The sequence below is a fragment of the Lentinula edodes genome, assembly GCF_021015755.1.
Source record: "Lentinula edodes strain Le(Bin) 0899 ss11 chromosome Unknown C8R40scaffold_57, whole genome shotgun sequence".
In the NCBI taxonomy this organism is placed as follows: Eukaryota; Fungi; Basidiomycota; class Agaricomycetes; order Agaricales; family Omphalotaceae; genus Lentinula; species Lentinula edodes.
This window is the reverse complement of record NW_025764363.1, coordinates 74,576-96,574: the sequence shown is the minus strand read 5'-3', so window position 1 is coordinate 96,574 and position 21,999 is coordinate 74,576. Positions and strand designations below refer to the sequence as shown.

The window sequence follows — 21,999 nt, the reverse complement described above, 5'->3', positions numbered from 1 at the left end:
GCTCTGGGTGCTTTCACTGCTGGGAAGTGCTCTGAAGTGCTTTGAGCTGCTTTCAGCTATTCAGCCAAAAATACAGGTTTTGCAGATGAATGAATTAGGTCTTCCACTTGCAAGTCTTGAGCTCAAGATTGGTGCACCTATTATGATACTTTGAAATCTTGACCAATCTTCCAGGTATCTGCAATGGAACCTGAATCATTCTAAAGAAATAATATACTATCAGAGTTCTGGAAGCAAAAATATTGGGTTGTGATAAATCTGGAAAATCAATACCATACTCAGTCCATCAAGTTTTGAAAAGGCACCAGATTCCAGAATGGTTTATATTTACAACGATAATAAATAAATCACAGGGACAATCTGTAAAACATATTGCATGTTCAAATCCTATATGTTTGCCAGAGTGATGGTACTGGCTGGAGAGCACTCTCTCATCTGCTCTCTGAGAATGAGCCAAGAAAACAGGTTTACTGATAAAGGGTACTGGCCTCTAGCATGCAAAGCACACCAAGAGCAAGATTTTCAACTTGCTCTTGGCTGGGAAGCTCTTTTAGTTGTTCTCAGATAATGAACCCAAAATACAGGTTTTGCAGATCAGTGGACTGAAGTCTTAGAGCCTATAGATAATTCTAGCTCTCTCTTTTATCTGCAAAACCTGTATTTTTGGCTCATTGTCTGAGAGCAACTGAAAGAGCTTCCCAGCAGCCAAATAATCTAGAACCAGTCAAAATTTTCACTCCCAGTGCTTTGGGTGTTGGAGAGTTCTCTCCATCCAGCACCTTTTGCACTGGCAAATATACAGGTTTTACAGATGTGGAGTACAATAAAGGCTATAGTGAAAGTTCTATCTGGTAAAGGTAAGTTTTGTACTTTAATTAATAGCAAGTCTCTAACTTTCCATTTTAGAAGATATACATTGCCTTACTACAAATATGGTGTACCTGGAAGTTCTTCTAGATAGGAAAAGTATGTTTACAATGAAAATAGCTCAGAATACTGCATGATAAATCTGAAAGTATGGAGGCGCAAGGCGCCGACTAAGGGGGGTTTGGGGGCTTGCCCCCAACAAGCTGTGAACCCTGCTGTAGCACACGGTGCGAGCAAAGCGAGCCACCGTGGCGAAGGCACGGGTTCTAAAGCTTGTAAGATTAAGAAAGAGTTCCCCTTCAAGTTTTACGTCAATTATCCCACGTGGTTCTGACGACGCCACAGATAGATAGCCCTTCGATAGCAAAAATTTTGATATCAACCCAACGAAAAAACCAAAACACGTACTTGGACCGCGACCTTTCTAGCTACGTCTAAACCACTTTCTCCCCAGTTCCTTCTCTTGTTCCTTCTCTACCTCGATCCGTTTCTTCCTCTCCTCCTCCTTTGTCTTCCGCTTCTCCTCCTCTTTCTTTGCCTTTTCGAATTCCTGAGCTTTGCGAAGGGCTTCACGCTCCACACGTTCTTCGCGCTTCTTACGCTGTTCCTCCTCGGGAGCAGTTTGTTGGGCTTTGGCGGCGTTGGTGGAGGCGGGTTTCTCGGCGTCCCGACGAGCCTTTTCAGATTCTTTTGCGAGCTCCTGTTGCCTGTGGAATTGAGGATAATGAGCATTGAAGAAAAAATATGTAGCGAACGGGAACACACTTTTTCTTATCTTTTGTCTCCTGGTTCACATTCTGCTTCTTAACCTCACGTTTCTTGAGCGATCTTGTCTTCGTCCTCGAGCTCCCGCATCTTGGGCGACCTGTTAAATGAGCCATAGAATATCAGGATGGAATTTTAGAAAGGAAGAGGACGATGAGACCTTTTCACGATAGGGTGTGAAAACCCTCTGCTCGAACATACATGGGGCGAAGATACTGAACATTTGTTTGCCTTCCTCCATTTTCTGCTCTTCCGTCATAACCTGTGAGCGAAAAAGGGAAATTTGGAAATCAATCAGTGAAGAAATGGATGTAATAACATAGGTGGCATCGCGGGAGCGCAAAACTCTAACATCGCTTCCTCAAAGCCTGCAAGAGGAGCGAGTGAATGGAACGATGGTAAATGACACCACCGACAGAAGGAACTGCACTTACCTCCCCTTCTTCGTTGTCCATCTTCCTCATCCTTCTCATCATCTTCATCATCGCTACCTTCATCCTCCGTTGCCTTCTTCTATCCAGATCCTCATCATCATCCTCCGATTCTAGAACCTCCTCATCCTCACTGCCATCCTCCTTATCCTTGTCTTCCTCATCTTCCGAGTCGAGGTCACCTACGGCTTCCTCCTCACGCTGCATCCTTCGTTCAGCCAGCTGTTCCATCATCTCAAGGAATTTTTGGCCATTGTTTTTCAGAAGATCGTCGGCGACGGTGAGGATGTTGCCAGGACCTGTGAAGAGAGTTTGTGTGACATGAGCGAATTGAGCAAATCGAATGGAGGTGGATGATGGCGGTGGAAGATGGGCATGACGACAACGGAGTGATGAATATGCAGGGAAAGAACGGGGAAAGGAAGCAGGAACGACAGCAGGAGAACCGCCGAGATACAGAGCAAGTGGGAAAGAACATCTACAATGACGACGCTATTGATCAGAAACGAAAACGCAGGATTTGGGGGTAGAATAAATGAAAGACAGGCAATCGATACACATCTGTAACAGTAAGACTTTTGCCCAGATTGAATAGACGGTTTCTTCCTTAGTTTTTCCTATTCTCAGTTCCATTCAATGGTGACTCAGCACCACAACCTCTCCCCCTCCCGCCCCCTGCACCACCCCTTACACCTAATTGTGACGTCGTTCCAGGCCGTATGGGAGTTCCGCGGCCACGACCAATTCCAACATCATTCACCCCAGGATGCACAGGTGAATTTGGATTTGGACCGAGTTCTTCATCGTCAGGATCAGGATTAGGATCTTCTTCCTCGTCCTCTTCGTCCTCTTCCTCATAATCCTCACCGTCATCATCCTCTTCCTCATACTCGTCGTCACCGAGATCGGCGTCTGGGTCGACGTTTGGACCATCGTCCGCGTCATCAAATTCAGATTCGGGTGGTGGATTCCCTCGACCGTTAACAGGAAACTTGGTACGCTGCGCTTGAAGTTGTCCTTTTCCACCTCTGACGACTTTGGCGTTGGCATTATTGGGTCGATGATTATGAGGAGCTACGTGTTGTGGATATCCGGGATGCCCGACAACTGCCCCGTTTATATCGAGCTCGACGGAACAAGGGAAAGGCCCTGGTCCGGGCGGGGGAGGAATTGTACCACCAGAAGAAACATATCGTGGTTGATAGATAGTTAGCGTATTGCTCTGTAATTCTTCATAGTATGCATCGCATAGCGCTTCTAGTTCTCCTTCGATGGCGTTACTAATAATCAATAATCAGTTTCTCTCTTTCTTTGTAAAACCAGAAAAAAGAAAGAAAAAAGACTCAACCGTTTCCTGCCACAAACAGCACAACTGCAAGAATACTTTTGTTGTTCCTTCATCTTCCTCAATACCGTATCCTTCTCATTCTTGACCAGGTTTCGTCGTTCCTCTTCCCCTAGACCAAACCAAAACTCTTTGATTCGTTCGCGTTCTTCAACAGAGCTAGTCGAGCAGATCTTGCTGTTATGAGCACTAGTATTCTTCGTGCCATTGGTCGACCTTTGGAATTTGTACTGGAATTAGCAGCAGACGCCATCCCAATCCGTGGCCTGAAAGACCGAAAGTGGAGCTGACAACGGACCGGTTACCTGATGGAAGACAGAACAAATAAACCCAAACTTCCTATCCAATACATTTCCGTTCTTTGTTTTTTATCCTCTTATCCCACTCAGTCCAGGCATTTCGCCTTCTAGACTTTTGACCTTTCATTCTCCCCCGTCGCTTTACCCGACTTCTTTCTCTCTCTCTCTTCCTTTTGACATTGCGCTTGTCGCTGCAACGAAATTTCAGAAGCCCAACACTCGACATTCGTTTCCTTCTACTACTTTCCTACTGCAATACTTCCTTGGCTGTTGGCCAACAAACAAAACAAGTTCGTCTCGCGGAAGAATCAACCATTAACGGGCAGAAATAATGGGCTGCGTACAATCAGCTGGTGTTGATGAAGAGGCTAAGGCCCGTGAGTGGCATCCTTCAAACATTTTCGCTCACTACTGACGAATAGCGCCTCTCATCTTCTTCCTCTGCCCTATTATTACGACGCCCTCACGATCTTCACCGTATCGAACGACAACGACCTTGCGACCTTACCCCTGACAATTTCGACCAAATGCGGTTCCAATCTTCGTCAATCTATTAGGCAATGACGAGATTGAAAATCAACTCAAGCGGGACCGAATGATGGCAAAGAATGAGATCAAGATGTTGTTGCTTGGGGCCGGTGAATCTGGAAAAGTACGCGACCTTTGTTTCATTTTTTTTGTCTGTTTCCACCCTCAATCGACTTGTGGCTTCTCCATGTCTGTGGTCGAGTACGACTCGTTAGCGTTACCTGTCCCCGGTCCCTTAGCACCTGCCGTTTACCACTTTGTTTCCACGCTTCGCCTGGTCGTAGCTAACGTTTCCTTCTAGTCCACAGTTCTGAAACAAATGAAGCTTATACATCATGGTGGCTACAACGACAATGAACGTGAATCCTATAAAGAAATCATTTTCTCCAACACTGTCCAATCCATGCGTGCGATTCTCGATGCTTTGCCCTCCCTCGACCTGTCGCTTAATCCATCTAATGATGCCCGGAGAGCTACTATCCTTGCCCTTCCGCTGCAGCTGGAAGTCGACGTTATGCCTCGGGATGTAGCTGACTCGATTAAAGGTATCTGGAATGATCCAGCGGTCAAGGAGGCGGTGAGAAGGAGTAGAGAATTTCAGCTGAATGATTCGGCGGTGTATTACTTTAACAGCATCGATAGAATGAGTGGACTGGTTTGTTCTCGTGCTATCGGGTCTATTTAAAGCATTGATTCGTATTCTGGGGTATTTAGGGATACATGCCTAGTGATCAGGATATCCTCCGCTCGCGAGTGAAGACGACGGGTATCACGGAAACAACGTTCAAGGCAAGCACATTCATCCTCCACTTCAGCTATAGCTCTACTCGCAATTAATGCTACTGCTTTTTCCAGGTCGGCGAATTGACGTACAAACTGTTTGACGTCGGCGGCCAACGTTCTGAACGTAAAAAGTGGATACATTGCTTTGAAAACGTTACCGCTTTAGTCTTCCTAGTTTCGTTGAGCGAGTATGATCAAATGTTATATGAGGATGAGAGCGTGGTAAGCCATTCCCCTATTCTTTTCTTCCTCCTGCTTTTGCCCGTGTAGAGAGGGGTAGGAATTCGTCCTAGTGTTTCCTTCCTTCCGTTCCCGTTCTTTGTCTTTTCCGTATGTTGCTACATATTCTTATCAACGTTCCCATAGAATCGTATGCAAGAAGCCCTTACCCTCTTCGACTCGATATGTAACTCGAGATGGTTTGTCAAGACTTCAATCGTGAGTGCCCATTTTCCGCTTCCTTTCCTGTTCCCTTCACTTAACATTCCGCAATTCTAATCCCTCCGTCTTCGGCGATTTGCGCAGTATGCATGTTGTCCCTTTCAACCGCCCTCTCTTGCCTTGCATTCTTTTACTTTTTGACCCCTACCTTCCCTGTTAGCTGGCCTGCGTCAAACAGTTTTGCTGACGTATCACTCTTATAGATCCTTTTCCTTAACAAGATTGATTTGTTCGCTGAAAAGTTGCCAAGGTCACCATTAGGTGGGTGTGCATTGGTTTATTTGATTGTCCCTTTCTAGCCATCTTGAATATACACTGTGCTCGTGCATTCCGAGTAACAGCGCGTCGAGCCGAGCCGATCTCGTACTCTCGTATACGAGTGCCCTCCTCACCTTCATCTCTGCCATTTCACTCAGTATGAAGTCAGTTGTCGTAAACTTTGACTCTTGCTTCTTTCACAGCTTAAAGTTAATTGTTCGCTTTGCCCATTCAATATTTCCATTTTCTTCCCCTCGTACTAATCTTTTTTTTCTCCCGTAGGTGACTACTTCCCGGATTACACGGGCGGAGATAATTACGACGCCGCCTGCGAATACTTGCTTCACAGGTTTGTGAGCTTGAATCAGAGTGCCGCCACGAAACAAATATACGCACATTACACCTGTGCCACCGATACGCAGCAAATCAAATGTGAGTCTCAAATTTCTCTCTGCTTTTCCTCAACATCGCGACTTGCTGGACTCGCTGACTGGATCACCTATCGACGGAGGGATTACATGCCCCGGATCTACTCGCTGTCGACGTTGTTCGTCGCGTCTTGCACTCCTTTCATCGTTCGACTTTTGTTAAATGTTTTCAGTTCGCTGACTATCTTTTTCCTGCATTCTTCTAGTCGTTCTTTCCGCTATTCAAGACATTCTACTCCAGCTCCATTTGAGGGAGTGTGGGTTGCTATAGGATGTGTGCTCCACTTTTCCTGTCGCCTTGGATCTGCCGTGGATAAGCGAAACATACTCTTTCCTGTCTTAGTTTCATATCCTTATGGTTCATACATATTCACTGTTCTCGTCGTTCGCACTTTTGTCAACCTGTACATTTTAACCATCACTTTATTCCTCTTGTTCACAGAATTCCTCTCAATTCCGGTACTGGCCCTTCAGTGACTTGATTAGTTTTTCTGGCTCTGGTTATTTTCTTAGTATACACTACATTTCCCGGAATCAGCATCTTCCTCGACTCGATAACTTCATTATATCACTTTGTTCCTTATTCTTTCTTTGAATAGTAATACTCCCATAGTCCTGTCATACCCTGTAATTTTGTATCGTCCTTCAGTCCGACGTAGCGACGGATTGGATCTGCTTTTTAAATCTGGAATGCCAGCTCGAGCCTCGAGGACAACTTCAGAGAAATCAATTCACAGTGGAAACATGTCAAGCTCGAGGACTACACCTGCCACTCTGAACTCAAGTTCTCGCCGTTCACCCATCCGTCGAATGGATTTTTCCTATTCCGGTAAATTTTGAACTCGATACCTGATGCCCTTATTGACTCTCGTCCGGTACAACAGTTGACCGATCCTGATGTTCACATTTCTGGTACGTTGTGTAAAAGTTACTTCATTGATCCGGAAGTCAAATCTACCTTGCTCCGGAGCCGACATGACTTTTCAAAATCCTCTTCATCTTCGTCCCTCCCACCACGTACTGATGAATGCTCTTACCATGGCCTCGGTATGGCGTGATCATTCAGGATTACTGGCGGCACTCTCCTGCTGTACTCTAGTTTACGGTTCACAATCTAGGTTTTAGGACAATATAAAAATCAGAAACTCTCCGCAATGACGGTTCAACCTCAGATTTTTCGTAGGGTTCTTTGGTGTTCTTTGTGGGACGCCTGTGGTTCATAACTTAAAGGCCTCATTCGGTGCATTTCGGATACAGTATTGTAAAGTTTCTCCATGGACCATCCGTATGTTGGATCAGAGCCGTGTACGCCGCTGCCAGGGGGTCTGTATCTCAAGGGATCTCAATTGCTCTTTGGAACAGCGTTGAAAGCCTTATCGATTACAATGCACGCATGCTACTGTCAAAAATCAGAAATAACTCGCATAAACCATTCACCATTCCTCGTCAAGTACAAATTCTCACTGAGTCTGGCTACCAGCTAATGCCTGGGGATCAGCACTTCTCACAGTACGTCCTGGTTGGTTCTGTCTTTCGTTTCATTGATGCGCTTCAATATTAATTCAACATCCGGCACAAAATTATTTCCAACATTGGCATCCTGCCAATGGGTTCACAAGCCTGTACCTTTCGATTCTCCCCCCCCCAATAAGCATATATACGCATGGATATCCACTGCTACTCTTGAGCATATGGCAACAGTAACGTTCTCTCCCGGTTGTCTGGTTGAGTGTGTTCATGTAAAAATGGCTGGACGTGCATATCGCTATACGTTGGACCTTGAATTTGAAGAGAGCAGTTACCCAGCGGAACCGCCTCGGTGTCAATCTTCCTTGCCGCTCTTCTTCGTTCTAAAGCGGCACGCTTATTTGGTTGCGAAAACTACCCGGCTTGTCCAAGCATCTACGGGCCACAAGATTCCCTCCTCTATACCTCTCACACTGTCCACTCAAGTTCGCAAAGGAGGATTACAACCATATAAATAGTAGGTAGACCAACAGAAAGGCAACAGGCTCAAGGCTCATTCTCCTGATTAGCCCCAAGTTCACTTCTTCGTTCTCGAATCATTGACCTCTAGGTACATCTACCATGGCATTCTCAACTAGCACCCTTCTCCAATTCATCGCCCTCGCGCTCTCCACCACCGTAAGCGCTGCTCCCTCCAAAAACATCCGTTGCTCCGATGGGACAGTCGTGCCCGACAGTATTTGCTGCGATTTCATCCCAGTAAGCTTGTAGTTGGAGTGGAATATTTGAGATTTTGCTGATGATCAATCAAGCTTGCCCAAGATCTTACCGAGACCCTATTCGAGAACCAGTGTGGTGAAACTGGTCAGTGACGTTGGAGCTCGCAGCCTGTAATGAAGTGCTCACACTCATTGATTTTAGCGCATGAGGTGCTTCGTCTGAGCTTCCGTACGATACTCAGACTACCGTTCTGCCCGTCCATTTTCTTGACCATGCGCCCATAGATGATGCAATCGCCATCTCTCAATCACTTGGTCCTTCCGCGTAAGTTGGCCTCTACAGTTCATTTGTTACATATATGTATGTACTTATTTCTGCCATAAAATAGCGGAGGAGGCGCTGACGGCTCCATGTTGATCTTCCCTGATGTCGAGCCCAACTTCGCCGCCAACCTCGGCATCTCCGACAGCGTGAACGACCTCGCTCCATTCTTAGCTTCAGGAAAATTCCCGACTATCACTGCGGGGGATATGATCCAGTTTGGTGCCACCGTTGCTGTTGGCCTGTGTCCTGTACGCTGTCCTCGTGTTCTGATTATCAAAATCCTATTCTAATCATCAACCTAATCATTTTACTTTTCAAGGGTGCACCTCAGTTGGAGTTCCGTGCTGGACGACCGAATGCTACTGCCCCTGCTGTTGACGGTTTGATTCCTGAACCGCAGAACACTGTCGATGAAATCTTGGCGCGTTTCCAGGATGCTGTCCGTCTTTTGCCCCTTCGCTCGTAATTTTCCTCTTTGCTCATTGCTACTTGGCAACAGGCAAACTTGAACGCTGAGGACATCGTTTCTCTCCTTGTATCGGTGAGGCATACGACTCTCGCTGTGAAGCTCGTATCTAATATGATACCATCCTTAGCACACAGGTATGATTTGATTTTATGAATTTTGCATGGTCGTCTTACTACACGATAACTTGTTCTCAAGTGGCCCGCGCTGACCACGTCGATCCCACTCTGGATGCTGCCCCTTTTGACTCAGCAAGTCAAATTTTTGATATTTTCCCCGATGCTTTCGAATTTATGTCCACTTTTCAGACTCCCTTCACTTTCGACTCGCAGTTTTTCCTCGAAACCCTCTTGACCGGTGTCGGATTCCCCGGAACTACCAGTGCGTATTTGCTCATTAACTATTTGATGAAACCTTCGAATTGATCAAACTTGGCGTACTTAGACAATACTGGTGAAGTTTCCTCCCCTCTTCCACTCACTGTTGGCGAAAACGTTGGAGAACTTCGACTCCAATCCGACTTTGAGCTCGCTCGTGACCCCCGAACCGCCTGCTTCTGGCAATCCATGATCAGTATGTTTGGAAAAATCTGCAGTTCAAAATCAACATTCCGAGGTATTCATTTATTCTCCGCAGACCAGGAAGCTTTGATGGCAGCGAGGTTCAAAGCTGCTATGGCAAAAATGGCAGTCATTGGACACAACGCGAATGATTTGGTTGACTGCTCTGCCGTAGTCCCGAAGCCTGTTCCTGCTTTGAACAAGCCTGCTACGTGAGTCCAAATAATTGGAGACCAATCCGTGTTAGATTCCAACGGTTTTATATACTTAGTTTCCCGGCGACAAAGACCAAGGCAGACGTTCAACAAGCTTGCCCTGAGCCCTTCCCAAATCTCACCACTGACCGTAAGTGTTCTTTCCCTGACTAGTGATTCAGACCTTGACAGTAAGATCTGCTCTTCAGGTGCTCCCCGAGAAACCGAGATTCCTCACTGTCCCGACAACGAGGCCACTTGCACTTCCTAGATAATTTTTTGCCTCGGCTTTACATGAGGATGAGGGTACTTGCGAGAGCAGAGCCGTCGATAATTAGATAGCTTATGCGTATAACTGTATATGAAAACACAATGATATGACCGTTTCGGAAGATGATTCCAGGGAGTTGCGTGGGAAAATCCTGCCTCCTTCTCCTTGACTTCATGCGTACATTCCACATCTTCAATTCAATATACTATTCGTCCTCCGGGAACCCAGTGTCCCATTTCAAAACAGAAACATGATCAAATTTTGACTGTTAACGACCGAACCTTACAGCAAAATGGATGGCTCTATCTCTGAGCATGAACGGTGTGAACTCGCGGGCGAACGCTCCACAGATACGAAGACAAAGAAGTGTGGAATGGATCGGAAGAAATTTTATTTGTGGAGGATGAAATTATCTTTGTTTGACTTGAATGTCACTGGGTGGATGATTATTCTGTGTTGTCATTATCTTTCACCTCGCTATTTCCCCTGCTACACTTACACTTCTGCAACTTTCCTTGCTAGCGGTAACAAATTTCTTCGAGGCCTTCCTGAATTTCGGCATCAACGAGTGTTTTCTTGCAAATTTTGTACAACGTTGCCAAGCTTCACTCGCTCTCACTCACTCCTGAAAACTGGCGTGGTAAGTTTTGCCCGGTCATTTATGGTTCTCCGCTGAAGTCTTCGCCCGGTTCCTTGGCTAGCCGATAATAATTTTCCCAATTCCTGCGCTTCTGTGGAAGTATATTTGAACGATCCGGATGTCAAATATCAGAAAGGTGGTCTGGCATCATCGTTTTACTTTTGAAATCGGTACCGACATGCATCCAATAGCGATCCTCGTATTACTGTTCAAACGTTCATCTTTATGACTGGTGAATCTTTCCAAAATTTGACCTCATCTTCATGTAATGTTCTCCTCTTAGGAAGTTACGGGCCAACGTTTCGTTAGGCGTGGTATCGCTGGACTTTTCACCTGCTCACTGGGAGTATCTGTTGTCAAAAATATAAATCACTCGCAAAATTCGTCAGAGGACATGAGCAGAATTCTCATCGAAAAGCGCCACCGGAACTCGGAATTCTTATTACAGCCAGTCTTGTTTTCTGTGCTGTGTTCATCGTCCTCTTTGATACCCTACCCCAACATACTGGATAGACGGCTACCAACTTTTCCCTCAAGATACGTGCCTTATTCGTTGGAATCACTCCCTGGATGGGGCTCAACTTTTAATCCCGGTTATCCGGTAGCTTTTTGGAATAACGGTTGGTGTGGAACAGGGCTCAAGCTGCATGAGTGGCGGATTTGAACGCATACTCTCATGTAATTGTCCCGGGTGTCTTGGCCTTCGGTATTCTCGTTTTCGATGGATCCATAGTCTTTCCGACTCATTCTCCCATCTACTCAGTTTGATTTGCAAAAGGCGTATAAATGCTGAGCAGAGAGCGAGCAGAAATTTTCCAAGCACATTAGCTTCCTCTTCACATTTCTCTCAGATCTGCTTTTTTTAACCGTCGACCTCTGATACATCCACAATGGCATTTTCAACTATGATCCTTCCTTTCGTAGCCCTCGCATTGTCCACCGTCAATGCTGCTCCCGCCGCCCAGAATGCGCGCTGCTCAGACGGCACTGTCGTTCCCAACAGTATTTGTTGTGATTTTATTCCGGTAAGGATAGGTTCAGATATATAACTAATCAGAACCGTGCTGATGAATGATTCAAAGCTTGCCCAAGATCTTACCGAGACACTATTCGAGAACCAGTGTGGTGAAACGGGTGAGTTGGTTTGAAGCTCGCCACAACCTGCGATGCAGGGCTAACGTTACAATCGGTTTTAGCCCATGAAGTGCTTCGTTTGAGCTTCCGTATGTTTCTACCACTCCATTTGTTCTGCTTGCGCCTTGTTCTGAATATACGTCCACAGATGATGCTATTGCTATCTCTCAATCCCTCGGTCCGTCGGCGTAAGTGGCTTCATACAATTTGACCATAATACATGCTCTAATTCCAAAGAAAATAGTGGAGGAGGCGCTGACGGTTCTATGTTGATCTTCCCGGACGTCGAGCCCAACTTCGCCGCCAACCTCGGAATCTCCGACAGCGTGAACGACCTCGCTCCATTCTTGGCTTCAGGAAAATTCCCGACTATTACTGCGGGAGATATGATCCAGTTCGGTGCCGCTGTCGCTGTCGGCCTTTGTCCTGTACGTTTCACTTGATTTCAAGCCTGAGATTGAGTGCCATGCCGATGATCCGTGTTTTAACTACTTATCAAGGGTGCACCTCAATTGGAGTTCCGCGCCGGACGACCCAATGCTACCGCTCCTGCTGTTGACGGTCTGATCCCTGAACCGCAAAATACTGTCGATGAAATTTTGGCACGTTTCCAGGATGCTGTCCGTTTCTATAACTTTCCTGCAAATTTTACCGTGGCTTATCTTTGGCATGCAATAGGCAAACATGAATGCTGAGGACATTGTTTCTCTGCTTGTATCAGTGGGTTATTCAGACTTTATTCGAGGTCATTTGAACCATCTGACATAACAATCCGCTCTAAAGCACACAGGTATGATTCAATACAGATTAATAATCTCTCCAGGGCTTCTTACAAGTTCAATGTCTCCTCAGTGGCCCGAGCTGATCACGTCGATCCCACTTTGGACGCTGCACCTTTCGACTCGGTAAGTCACATTTTCCGAATCTATTACCGAAACATTTAGCTAATATATGTCGTTAGACTCCTTTCACCTTTGACTCACAGTTCTTCCTCGAAACCCTCTTGACTGGTGTCGGATTCCCTGGAACTACCAGTATGCACCTGCTCGTTGACTATCCAATAAAACCTTGAAATTGATCAAACTTGGCGTACTTAGACAACACTGGTGAAGTTTCCTCCCCTCTTCCCCTCACTGTTGGCGACAACGTTGGAGAACTCCGACTCCAATCGGACTTCGAGCTGGCTCGTGACTCCCGAACTGCCTGTTTCTGGCAATCAATGATCAGTACGTTTGGAGTATTCGACGAGCTCACAGTCCATTGCTTTAATGTCTCTTCCTCTCTTGCCTGTTTCCCAATAGACCAGGAAGCTTTGATGGCATCGAGGTTCAAAGCTGCCATGGCAAAGATGGCTGTTATTGGACACAACGCGAACGACCTGATTGACTGCTCCGCCGTCGTCCCGAAGCCTGTTCCTGCTTTGAACAAACCCGCGACGTAAGTCGAAATCATTGGATACCGATATGTACGTTGGTTGCTAATCAGTCGTGTACTCCAGGTTCCCAGCGACAAAGACGAAGGCTGATGTGCAACAAGCTTGCCCTGAGCCCTTCCCAAATCTCACCACTGATCGTGAGTGCCCTTGCTTGCCTTTGATGACGCTCATGTCAATCTCCCTCCAGGTGCTCCCAGGGAGACCGAAATTCCTCATTGCCCCGACAACGAGGCCACTTGCACTTCCTGAGCAAACGTGTGCTTGGGTTCTACGGGTTCACTTTATGTAGGGAGTTTCACAGGTTGCTGACGGTCGTGAATAAATAGAGAGCTTATGCGTACAAGTTGTAGATAAGGTGTTGAAACATACACGGCAATAATCAACGAATCATATAAGTCGAAAATTTCTAAGTTCTTCTTCCACGTCTTATCTCTCTTTCATACGAATTTACATCGATTCATGATATCTCTCATCACCCAGGCGGACTTTGTTCGACGATAAACGCTCCCCGGAGTCACTGAGATACGAGTATGCGAGTAGGGCGATCTAGCGATGTATAAGACGTCTTGTGCTAAATGTAGGTCGAGGGTATATCCAAGCCAGGTTCGGTCCTTACCGTGGTATGGTGATTGTGAGACGACACGAGGAGGGCTCCATTTGGAACTTTTCTATGCTCTTCCATCGATGATACTAACTACGACTCCAGGGGTTATTGCTTCCGCATTGTATCAAGCATCGTCAGTAGAAATCAGAATGTTAGGGCGTCGATCCTTGTGTCCTTCGTCCATGTTGATATAGCATCTTTGCCTGCCAAGGTTCCTGTCCTTAATGCTAGTTGTACTGTATGTATGCCGACCTTTTTGACTTTTACTCCAAGCGTTAAAGCGCCTAGCAGCTTTGTTGGAACTTCTCCCACCATTTAATCCACTAGATGTACACAGAATGCCATACTTGCTGTAAAGCTCTTTTATTCCATGAATCCACATCTTTTCCTTTTCATTTACATAACCAACTTGTTGGTTGGGAGCTATCCCCAGTACCGTCGTATTGAGTGCGGAAAGGATATCTACAATGTCTTCGACTGCTCTGGACGCCCATGGAAATTGAATCGTTGAGATATTTTGTGCCCAGAAGGGTATCTGGCGATTTGCCCTCTTCTACCCACCGAATCATCGCCGTTAACACGTTCCCATCAGGGTTCAGAAACTCCATATCCAGCTGTACTCTTTTGAGACTCCTCAGAGTTTGCCCGATAACCCAAGCACCGTCGCCTCCCCGACAATGGCCGGTTCCACTGATGCGAAAGAAGCGATAAAAGTCATCAATTTCGGAGGGGGGAAGGTTCATAGTATGCGAAACGTGATTGTAATATCGTTCAGAATTTGCAGGAGAAATTAGTCCATCGGCCTGACCATGCCAAGTGATGAGCTTCCCGTTCCTCGATTTGAATCGCGATAAATCTCCTTCCCAAGTATTGATGTTGAATGGATTGACCGCTTCCGAGTAAGCCCAGTCGGTCATATTCAACTTGGTAACGTCGAATTCTGGATCATTGTAAAGACTATAACGGAACCAATCCTACGTGCATAATGAGAACGGGAACCCCTGTGAGATGGCTTAGAACGTTTGATACGCACAACGGTGAAAGGGAAAGGCTTCCCGCTGTACATTGCGGCTATGATCGATGCGTCCTCACTTCCTGGTTGTTGTCTCGGAAACCAAAGCTCTCCCTCGGGGCTGTATAATGGACTGAATATCTTCCGAATTGCCCTTGCCTGTCCCCCGGAAAGACACTTCGACTTGTCTCTTACATTAGACGAGCAGATTAGTCTTTCCGGTTTATAGTCACACAAGTTGGGATCCTCAATAACACCGTCAGCGACACCATCGATAGTATCGCATTGTTGCATGATATCGGGGTGAACGAGATTCTTCCACTGCTCCTCTGTTATGAACGATTCAGATCCTGGAGGACCAGTGATTCCGTAGTGACGACCGCTCCAGGACAAGAGACCAGAGAAGGCATTTGCCGGGGCACCAGCGATAACTCCATCGAAGTCCTCTGGAAAGTCTTGTACCGACTTGAGACCTTGTCGACCACCAGTAGAACAACCAAGATAGTATGATTTCGTATGTGATTTTCCATAGAATTGCTTGGAAATCGCTTTCCCAATGACAACGCCAGTATGTACCCTGAAGACATTATTACAAGAGATCAACGTCGAACGAAACGACAAGGAAGAGAACACCCTAGTACTTACGAGCGGGATGCATAATCCTCAACGACATCAGGATTTCGGAGGAAGGCTTTTCCGCTAGTACCGTTGTGACCATTGTTAGCCCCAACAGTGGCGATTCCGAGTGCCGAAGCATAGGCCATATCCTCATACTGAATGCCTGCTCATCTGTAAGCAATTTTTCGGGGACTCGAAAGATGAGTAGAAACATTTGAACTCACACCCGGATAGTCCGCCATTACCTGTACTCAAAAATCTTCCAGTCCAGTTTCGAGGAAGCCAGATCTCCATGTTGATGCCGGACCTGTTTGAAGTAGATACATACATAGCAATGCGGCATGTATCTTCAAATACCAGTTGCGATGGACGCTCGCAGCTGGGATGGTTGTCGGAAAGTTGTACAGTAGTTCCCGCGAAAAGGAGATCGGAGAAGTATACAGTGGTATTTGGTATCGAAGATTCGAGTTGAGGAACGATGGAAGAACACATTGCATTGAAGTCAGAGCTTGTTTTGACAGTTATTCCAGCAAAGGAAGTAATGCGAAGCCCGGATAAAACAGCCTTCATAAACACCGAACGTAGTCGGAACTGTGATAATGTTTCAAAGGCAGTGGAAATCAGACCATCCATCCTAAGGGCTACATACGTCATCATTGGCTTATCGAAATTTAGACAGAGTGGGATTGTCGCTTACAAGACCTTCCTTAGCTTTTAGATGGCCGTTTAAAGACGGGAAATGTAGCGTGCGAGCAGTCACTTACATAAAGCTTATCAAGGCTTATCATGTACATAGTGTGAACGGTAAGACTTCATAATGCATGGCAAGGATAATGTACAGCGTTCGATCCTACACATTTTAGCAAGTCCAATCATGAACTGATCATGAAGTATCTACTTGTTCTTATACCAACCTCAAGGAATTCTTCTGATCTACATCGAACCACCTTTCGCTTCCCATTTTTCGTATCATTCTCTCCCTGGTCTCTTGACATTTCTGTTCCCGCCCGACACAATCCTCCCAGGTTTCAACCATATCCTCCCAGTCGGCACCCATTGTCTTCCACATCTTCGCACAGACCCACGGCACAGTGACACGAGTATCGGTAGACTGGATTCCAGTGCCTTCTATGTAGTGGTTCACTACCGATTCTACCGAGGGCACAACGAGACGGCGAGTAAACCTCGTGATGGAAATGAAGCACGCCAGGGCAACAAACACGCTAATGACATAGTTAAGATACGAGCCAGGCGAAGGGCCCTGCAAGAGAACAAGTCGGTAGATGGATAGGAGGAGAACGAATGGGATGTGGAGTGCAAAGATCATCCACAGCACCTTGTATACCCATTTCTTAAAAGAAGATGGTTTTAGCGTTTCGCGGAGGAAACCACTGGGACACAAGAGAGTGTCGCTCCAACGATCGATTCGCACCAATAGTTCGAACGATTTGATGAGAGCTTCATAACAATCCCCACAGGTGTGGCGACATTGACATTGTGATGGTTTGTATCTGAACACAGTGCTCAAGGAGCAATTGGTGCACCCGCAACTTGAACTTGTGGGAGAATAATAAGGCCTAACCCTTGAAGCCTCCTTCTTCTTTCGGATCTGTAAGCACCGTAGCAAGAAAGTATATCCCGCATTCACACATCGTACAATCTTTTCGAAAGTGCGCCAGGAACTGACACCCAAGATGAGCACGGTGTAGCCTACGAGCGCGGTGAGGATCTGCAGGTAAGGCTGAGCAGTCGTTCTGTATACGTGTAGGTCTGGAACAGATGTGTTATTGTGATGACAGAACGACATTGTTTCCTTGGAGTTTCTCGAACTCAAAGTGTAATCGCAACTGAGGGTTTGGAATCAGCTTGCTATTTCAAAAACGAACATTGTCTAGAAAAATCACCCCAGTTCAGCATGAAAAGTTTCCTTCACCAGCAACGTCTTGTATTGCAAATCTGCGTCATACAGATACAACAGTCCAAGAAAGAGCATCATGACTCCGAGGGAGAATAAGCCGTACTAGAGATCGATTGAGTTTTGTCAGTGGGGTAGGAATCCACTTTGGCGAAAAACACTTACGCCAAGAACAGCCCCGAGGAGATCTTCCAACCAACTCCTCCGAGTTTGCTTCAATAACGTCTCACATTTGATAAAATCAAGGCTCATCCCTGAAGAAAGGTCAGAGTCCATTGTTTGAGCGTGAAGGTCCGGTGCAAGGTCCTGGTCAGAGTAGTCATAGTTGTGCGCGAATCCTGGATCATGCTGAACCGTCTGTGCTCCGTAAGTCTTGTAGTCAACTGCAGCCCCAGTTGTACCTAAGTGGTATGGGTAAAGAGGCTCAGATACATCAATTGGGCCAAACTCCTGAGGCGGAGGATACATGTCATAGACGGGGGCTGAAGTGGGGAGAGGAGCTAGTGGGTACGAGTACCCAATAGGGGAACAGGGGTTAGAAGGAACTGGGGGAGTGTGTGTGAAAGGGTTCACAAATTGGAGGGGATATCCTCCGTATGGATCTGGGGTCCATGAAGGCGTAAAAGGGGTAAACGGGAGAGATCCTCTGAGATCCATGTTTCCAAGTGTATCTGTGTCGCATGCGCCTGCACCCATGTCTGTTCCCAACCTTGGCAGAACAAAATGGGAAGAACCCATATATGTGTGATGAAAAGGATAAGGAGGACAGCTACTATCGACGTGGTCACGTAGCAAGTCGACACCATTCTGGAATCCAGGAGATACCGTCCCGATGGTAATAATCTGAGCTTCCAGCTTGTTATACACTTCGTCGGAATCGTGGCTTCTAATGATGTTGTCGTCCCGTAGTTCTGGCGTGTTACACGCGGGCAATGGCACAGGCGACGAGAATAAAGAACGTTCACCCGAATCCTGGGGGTTATCTGCTTGAGCAGGCTATGAGGTGAAAGTGGCCACGAGCAACACCGCGCCCGGTGCTACGATAGAGATACTTACCATATTCCAAAGGAATTGTTGAGATAAGAGAGAAAGAGGAGATTCAGGGATGACTCTATCGAAATACACAGAAGCATATCAAATTCTTATATCACCTATGAGCGCTTTCGTTTCCAATACAATGGTGGCGTTATTACCAATGAGGAAAAGATGAGGAAAAGATGTAAGCAAGTGTGGCAAGTGATCCACCTAACGGTACACGCACATGAAGCTTTTCTTGTTGGAGAAACATCAAGGACACTGGTTCTAATTCCAGATTGAGACGAAAAGATATGCGAAGATAGATAGATACGACACCATTATGCTTCTGTGCAGTGCAGAGGTATGGAAGTAAACCGATGCAGAGTTCTTGGCAGGTTGAGCGTGTCAGAAAGATCAAGGCGGTGCAGCACATGCGGATGGGAACTAGCGGATGGATTGTAATTGATGTAGCAAAAACGCAAGGACGATTCATTATGTGCATCGAAATTCACGGGCATATCCAAAGAGGCGTCTTGATTTATTGTAACCTGGTCTCTCAAATATTACACCGAGGCAGTGGCCAGATCGGCGAGCGGCTATGTCGGATCCTGAAGGTTTTGAGGATACGAAACAGCTGTAGAGTCTAGGAGTCATGATCAGTTCAATAAAGATATAGAGTTCATAACTGTTGAACAAGATGGGCGTTCAACAAATTTCCTCTCCTGCTCCGCGCCTGAAGCGCTTAGCATGTTATCAGGGCTACTACCATGCCTGTATCAAGCTTTGCAGGTAAAGAAAGGTTGACCAATCAGCTTTTCATCATGCAAAAGCAACGAATATTGATTTTCGGTATGTTCCATGACTGCTTTGTTGTAGGCTCTGTGAATTAATAGCATAGTAAATTATAGTACGTTGTTGAGCATGCGCATCCCCTGCGAGTAGCGTGGTGCTGCAAAAGACTAGTAGCTTACTCAGAAGTCGACTGTGAATGACTCGTTCGCAGAAATGAGTTCCAAATAGTTACAAGCCAGTCGGATTCACGCAAAATTGTTGATAGTCCCTGGGCTTGACCTTCGAAGTAGACAGAACTGTAACGGCAAAAAAACTATGAAAGAGTTGAATGAAGGTCTCCCAAAGGTCTCCCATAGATTCTTATCAACTTATTGTAGTAGTGCAAAAGGCCCAAAGATTGGCGGTGGTGAGAGTGCAGAAAGTTATATGTCAAGTCCGAAAAATCCGAGGTCGAGACGTAGCACGTGAGAAGTGACGCCATTATTTCTCGCGTGATATGAATTGTATGTATTTCGGACAAACAACCTTTTTGCATCTGCTCTTTGACCACGACGATAAACCGAACGGTTGAAAACACATCCCGGTCAACTTTCACGGTGTTTTTAGGTCTAATACGATGAGCAGAAAAGGATCGAAGGGTTCCAAAACTGAAGTTGCTTCGTATGAAGTCGGGGATATCGTGTTGGGTAAAGTACGAGGATATCCACCTTGGCCTGGACGAGTAAGTCGAACACGATCAATTTTTCGCGTGCTTACTCCTCGGCTCCTCATTCTAGGTCGTGGAGCCCGCGTCTATACCCAGCGACGTCGTCAAAGAACGACCGCCTTCCAAAAAGGGTGTAGTTTACTGTGTTCAATTTTTCCCTACTGGAGACTTGTACGAATATTTTACAAGGATCCTCTGAACTCCACTTATTGCTTGGCCTGTAGCTCCTGGCTAAATCCAAAAGATATATCCAAACTTAAACCCAACGAAGTAGAATCATACATCGCCGACCACACCGAGGGCAAACGTTCAGGAGACCTTTTGCAGGGTTACAAGATTGCTCGTGACCCCACAGAGTGGGCACAAGATCTTGCAGAAAAAGCTGCCGCTAAAGCAGAGGAGGAAGAAGCGAGGGGTGACATCGACGAAGAAGATGAGTTGGTCGATGACGGCGAACGACCTGCGGGGAGCAAGAAGAGGAAGGCCCCTAATGCATCTGCTTCAACAGCAACGAAGAAACGTAAACGCAACTCAGAGCCAGGGACGACGACAAAGAAGGGTGCAGGGAAGGGACGTAAGTCGAAAGCTGCCATCGAATCAGAAGACGAGGAAGGTGCTCAAGAAGCTCAAGCGGCGAGCAAGAGTGCTCCTACCGCATCGCCACCACCTTTGAAGAGGACCAAGACGACCACCTCAGGAAAAGAAGAGAATCCGGATGACGGTCAGTTATCTATGTCTTCCATTCACAACTTCATCTCATTCTATTGCGTCTCTTTTGCTAACTGTTGTTCAGCCGAACTTTCCAAGGATCCTGAAGCTACAAAAGTGCGCGAATGGCGACATAAGCTACAAAAAGTCTTCTTGAGCTCCAAAGTTCAAGCTCCCAAAGCAGATGATATGCCGGATATGAACGACTTATTCACGCAGATCGAAACATACGACAAAATCAACATCGCATATCTCTCCGTAAGTCTATCCCAAGTACCAAAATTACCATCGATTCTTTCTTATTTTTCGCCCTGATGACATTATTATTCTATTCGCAGTTCTCCAAAATCGGAAAAGTAATGCGCCACATCACCGCGCTTTCCGATGATAAAGTCCCTTTGGACTCCCAATATAAATTTCGGGACCGTGCCAAAGTCCTCGTAGAGCGTTGGCAACATATCATTAACGCCAGTAGGGTAGACGGTAAAGACTCGTCTAAACCCCTCGGGAAGGATTCCGGTTTTGGATCGAAAAATTCTGCAGCAAATGGAATTGGTTCCAAAAACTCACCGGGAGGTTCGCAATCCCCTGCTGCCAACAATGGGATAGACGAAAATATGAACGGGATAGCGGACGCGATCAATACTAGCATTGCGACAGGTACAATGGAAGTCGATGACGGAGCCTCGCCGAAGGTGAATGGTAATGGTCATGTCAATGGAGGTAAGGGTATCCACCGTCATGGACTCCTTATATTTCGTCTCCTTTCTTTCTTGAATCGAGGCACACATGGGAGTCGGTGCTAAGAGGTAGTTCGTTTTTCCAATCTTTTGCGAGTTGGCTTGACTCGTAACGACACCCCTTTAAAAAACTCTCAAGGATTGATTCTATTGGTCGCCCTTTTCATTGCTGATATCATTTTCCTCTAGACGTACTTGTCCCAGCTGCGTCAACTGCGTCAATTGATACACATATCGGGCCCAACGCTGATGCTGTCGGCGATGTCTCCCTACTTCCGGATATCACCATGTCTGAGATTGGTGTTGAGTGAACTGTTGCCCTAGTATACATTCTGTGAGTTTTCGATACCCATCAGGTCTCTAGGCCCAGGAGTTAGCGACTGATTCGAACGACCTTTCAGGCTGCAAAAAGGTATTCTTTCATGCGTAGCGCTGATCTAATGTGCTTTTGTCCTTGGTATTGCTTCTCTCTCTATGTGTTATGCTAAGTGATATGTACAACGTGTTCTTTATATGACTTTCCACGTTAGC

At 46.3% G+C, this 21,999-nt stretch overlaps 8 protein-coding genes across 8 annotated transcripts; 4 read left to right on the top strand and 4 right to left on the bottom strand.

Annotated features, from left to right (window-relative positions):
• Window positions 1-1,400: 1,400 nt before the first annotated feature.
• Window positions 1,401-2,741, bottom strand: C8R40DRAFT_749601 (uncharacterized protein). Its single transcript, XM_046236100.1, has 5 exons — window positions 2,625-2,741; window positions 2,067-2,377; window positions 1,793-1,894; window positions 1,633-1,732; window positions 1,401-1,574 (listed from the first exon to the last, which is right to left on the bottom strand). Exons 2-4 carry the CDS (start codon window positions 2,295-2,297, stop codon window positions 1,658-1,660), a joined length of 408 nt encoding a protein of 135 aa, XP_046080328.1. The 5' UTR covers window positions 2,298-2,377; window positions 2,625-2,741; the 3' UTR covers window positions 1,401-1,574; window positions 1,633-1,657.
• On the bottom strand, window positions 2,217-3,605 carry C8R40DRAFT_749460 (salt tolerance down-regulator-domain-containing protein). Its single transcript, XM_046236099.1, has 3 exons — window positions 3,412-3,605; window positions 2,625-3,343; window positions 2,217-2,373 (listed from the first exon to the last, which is right to left on the bottom strand). Exons 1-2 carry the CDS (start codon window positions 3,462-3,464, stop codon window positions 2,671-2,673), a joined length of 726 nt encoding a protein of 241 aa, XP_046080327.1. The 5' UTR covers window positions 3,465-3,605; the 3' UTR covers window positions 2,217-2,373; window positions 2,625-2,670.
• Window positions 3,606-4,038: 433 nt separating this feature from the next.
• On the top strand, window positions 4,039-6,416 carry C8R40DRAFT_1163650 (guanine nucleotide binding protein alpha subunit; the record flags this gene model as incomplete). The annotated part of the gene is made up of 9 exons (XM_046230391.1): window positions 4,039-4,084; window positions 4,265-4,359; window positions 4,537-4,890; window positions 4,950-5,024; window positions 5,091-5,240; window positions 5,385-5,456; window positions 5,663-5,720; window positions 6,000-6,149; window positions 6,352-6,416. 9 exons carry the CDS (start codon window positions 4,039-4,041, stop codon window positions 6,414-6,416), a joined length of 1,065 nt encoding a protein of 354 aa, XP_046080326.1.
• Window positions 6,417-8,233: 1,817 nt separating this feature from the next.
• On the top strand, window positions 8,234-10,147 carry C8R40DRAFT_1176895 (manganese peroxidase; the record flags this gene model as incomplete). Its single annotated transcript, XM_046232587.1, has 13 exons — window positions 8,234-8,371; window positions 8,425-8,476; window positions 8,534-8,560; window positions 8,617-8,656; window positions 8,721-8,904; window positions 8,976-9,095; window positions 9,156-9,197; window positions 9,253-9,259; window positions 9,321-9,503; window positions 9,567-9,695; window positions 9,759-9,894; window positions 9,954-10,027; window positions 10,086-10,147. The coding sequence occupies 13 exons, from the start codon at window positions 8,234-8,236 to the stop codon at window positions 10,145-10,147; spliced, it is 1,194 nt and encodes a 397-aa protein (XP_046080325.1).
• A 1,530-nt stretch (window positions 10,148-11,677) lies between these two features.
• C8R40DRAFT_1176894 (manganese peroxidase) lies at window positions 11,678-13,605 on the top strand (the record flags this gene model as incomplete). The annotated part of the gene is made up of 14 exons (XM_046232586.1): window positions 11,678-11,812; window positions 11,870-11,921; window positions 11,984-12,010; window positions 12,070-12,109; window positions 12,166-12,349; window positions 12,422-12,541; window positions 12,600-12,641; window positions 12,705-12,711; window positions 12,774-12,826; window positions 12,883-12,955; window positions 13,019-13,147; window positions 13,223-13,358; window positions 13,420-13,493; window positions 13,544-13,605. 14 exons carry the CDS (start codon window positions 11,678-11,680, stop codon window positions 13,603-13,605), a joined length of 1,134 nt encoding a protein of 377 aa, XP_046080324.1.
• Window positions 13,606-14,352: 747 nt separating this feature from the next.
• C8R40DRAFT_1163648 (putative feruloyl esterase) lies at window positions 14,353-16,082 on the bottom strand (the record flags this gene model as incomplete). The annotated part of the gene is made up of 4 exons (XM_046230390.1): window positions 14,353-14,934; window positions 14,994-15,549; window positions 15,618-15,753; window positions 15,815-16,082. 4 exons carry the CDS (start codon window positions 16,080-16,082, stop codon window positions 14,353-14,355), a joined length of 1,542 nt encoding a protein of 513 aa, XP_046080323.1.
• A 301-nt stretch (window positions 16,083-16,383) lies between these two features.
• On the bottom strand, window positions 16,384-18,495 carry C8R40DRAFT_749130 (uncharacterized protein). The gene is made up of 3 exons (XM_046236097.1): window positions 17,671-18,495; window positions 17,495-17,610; window positions 16,384-17,437 (listed from the first exon to the last, which is right to left on the bottom strand). Exons 1-3 carry the CDS (start codon window positions 18,241-18,243, stop codon window positions 16,495-16,497), a joined length of 1,632 nt encoding a protein of 543 aa, XP_046080322.1. The 5' UTR covers window positions 18,244-18,495; the 3' UTR covers window positions 16,384-16,494.
• Window positions 18,496-19,930: 1,435 nt separating this feature from the next.
• C8R40DRAFT_1059884 (uncharacterized protein) lies at window positions 19,931-21,534 on the top strand (the record flags this gene model as incomplete). The annotated part of the gene is made up of 5 exons (XM_046225308.1): window positions 19,931-20,035; window positions 20,091-20,191; window positions 20,245-20,741; window positions 20,814-20,986; window positions 21,067-21,534. The coding sequence occupies 5 exons, from the start codon at window positions 19,931-19,933 to the stop codon at window positions 21,532-21,534; spliced, it is 1,344 nt and encodes a 447-aa protein (XP_046080321.1).
• Between the last annotated feature and the right edge of the window lie 465 nt (window positions 21,535-21,999).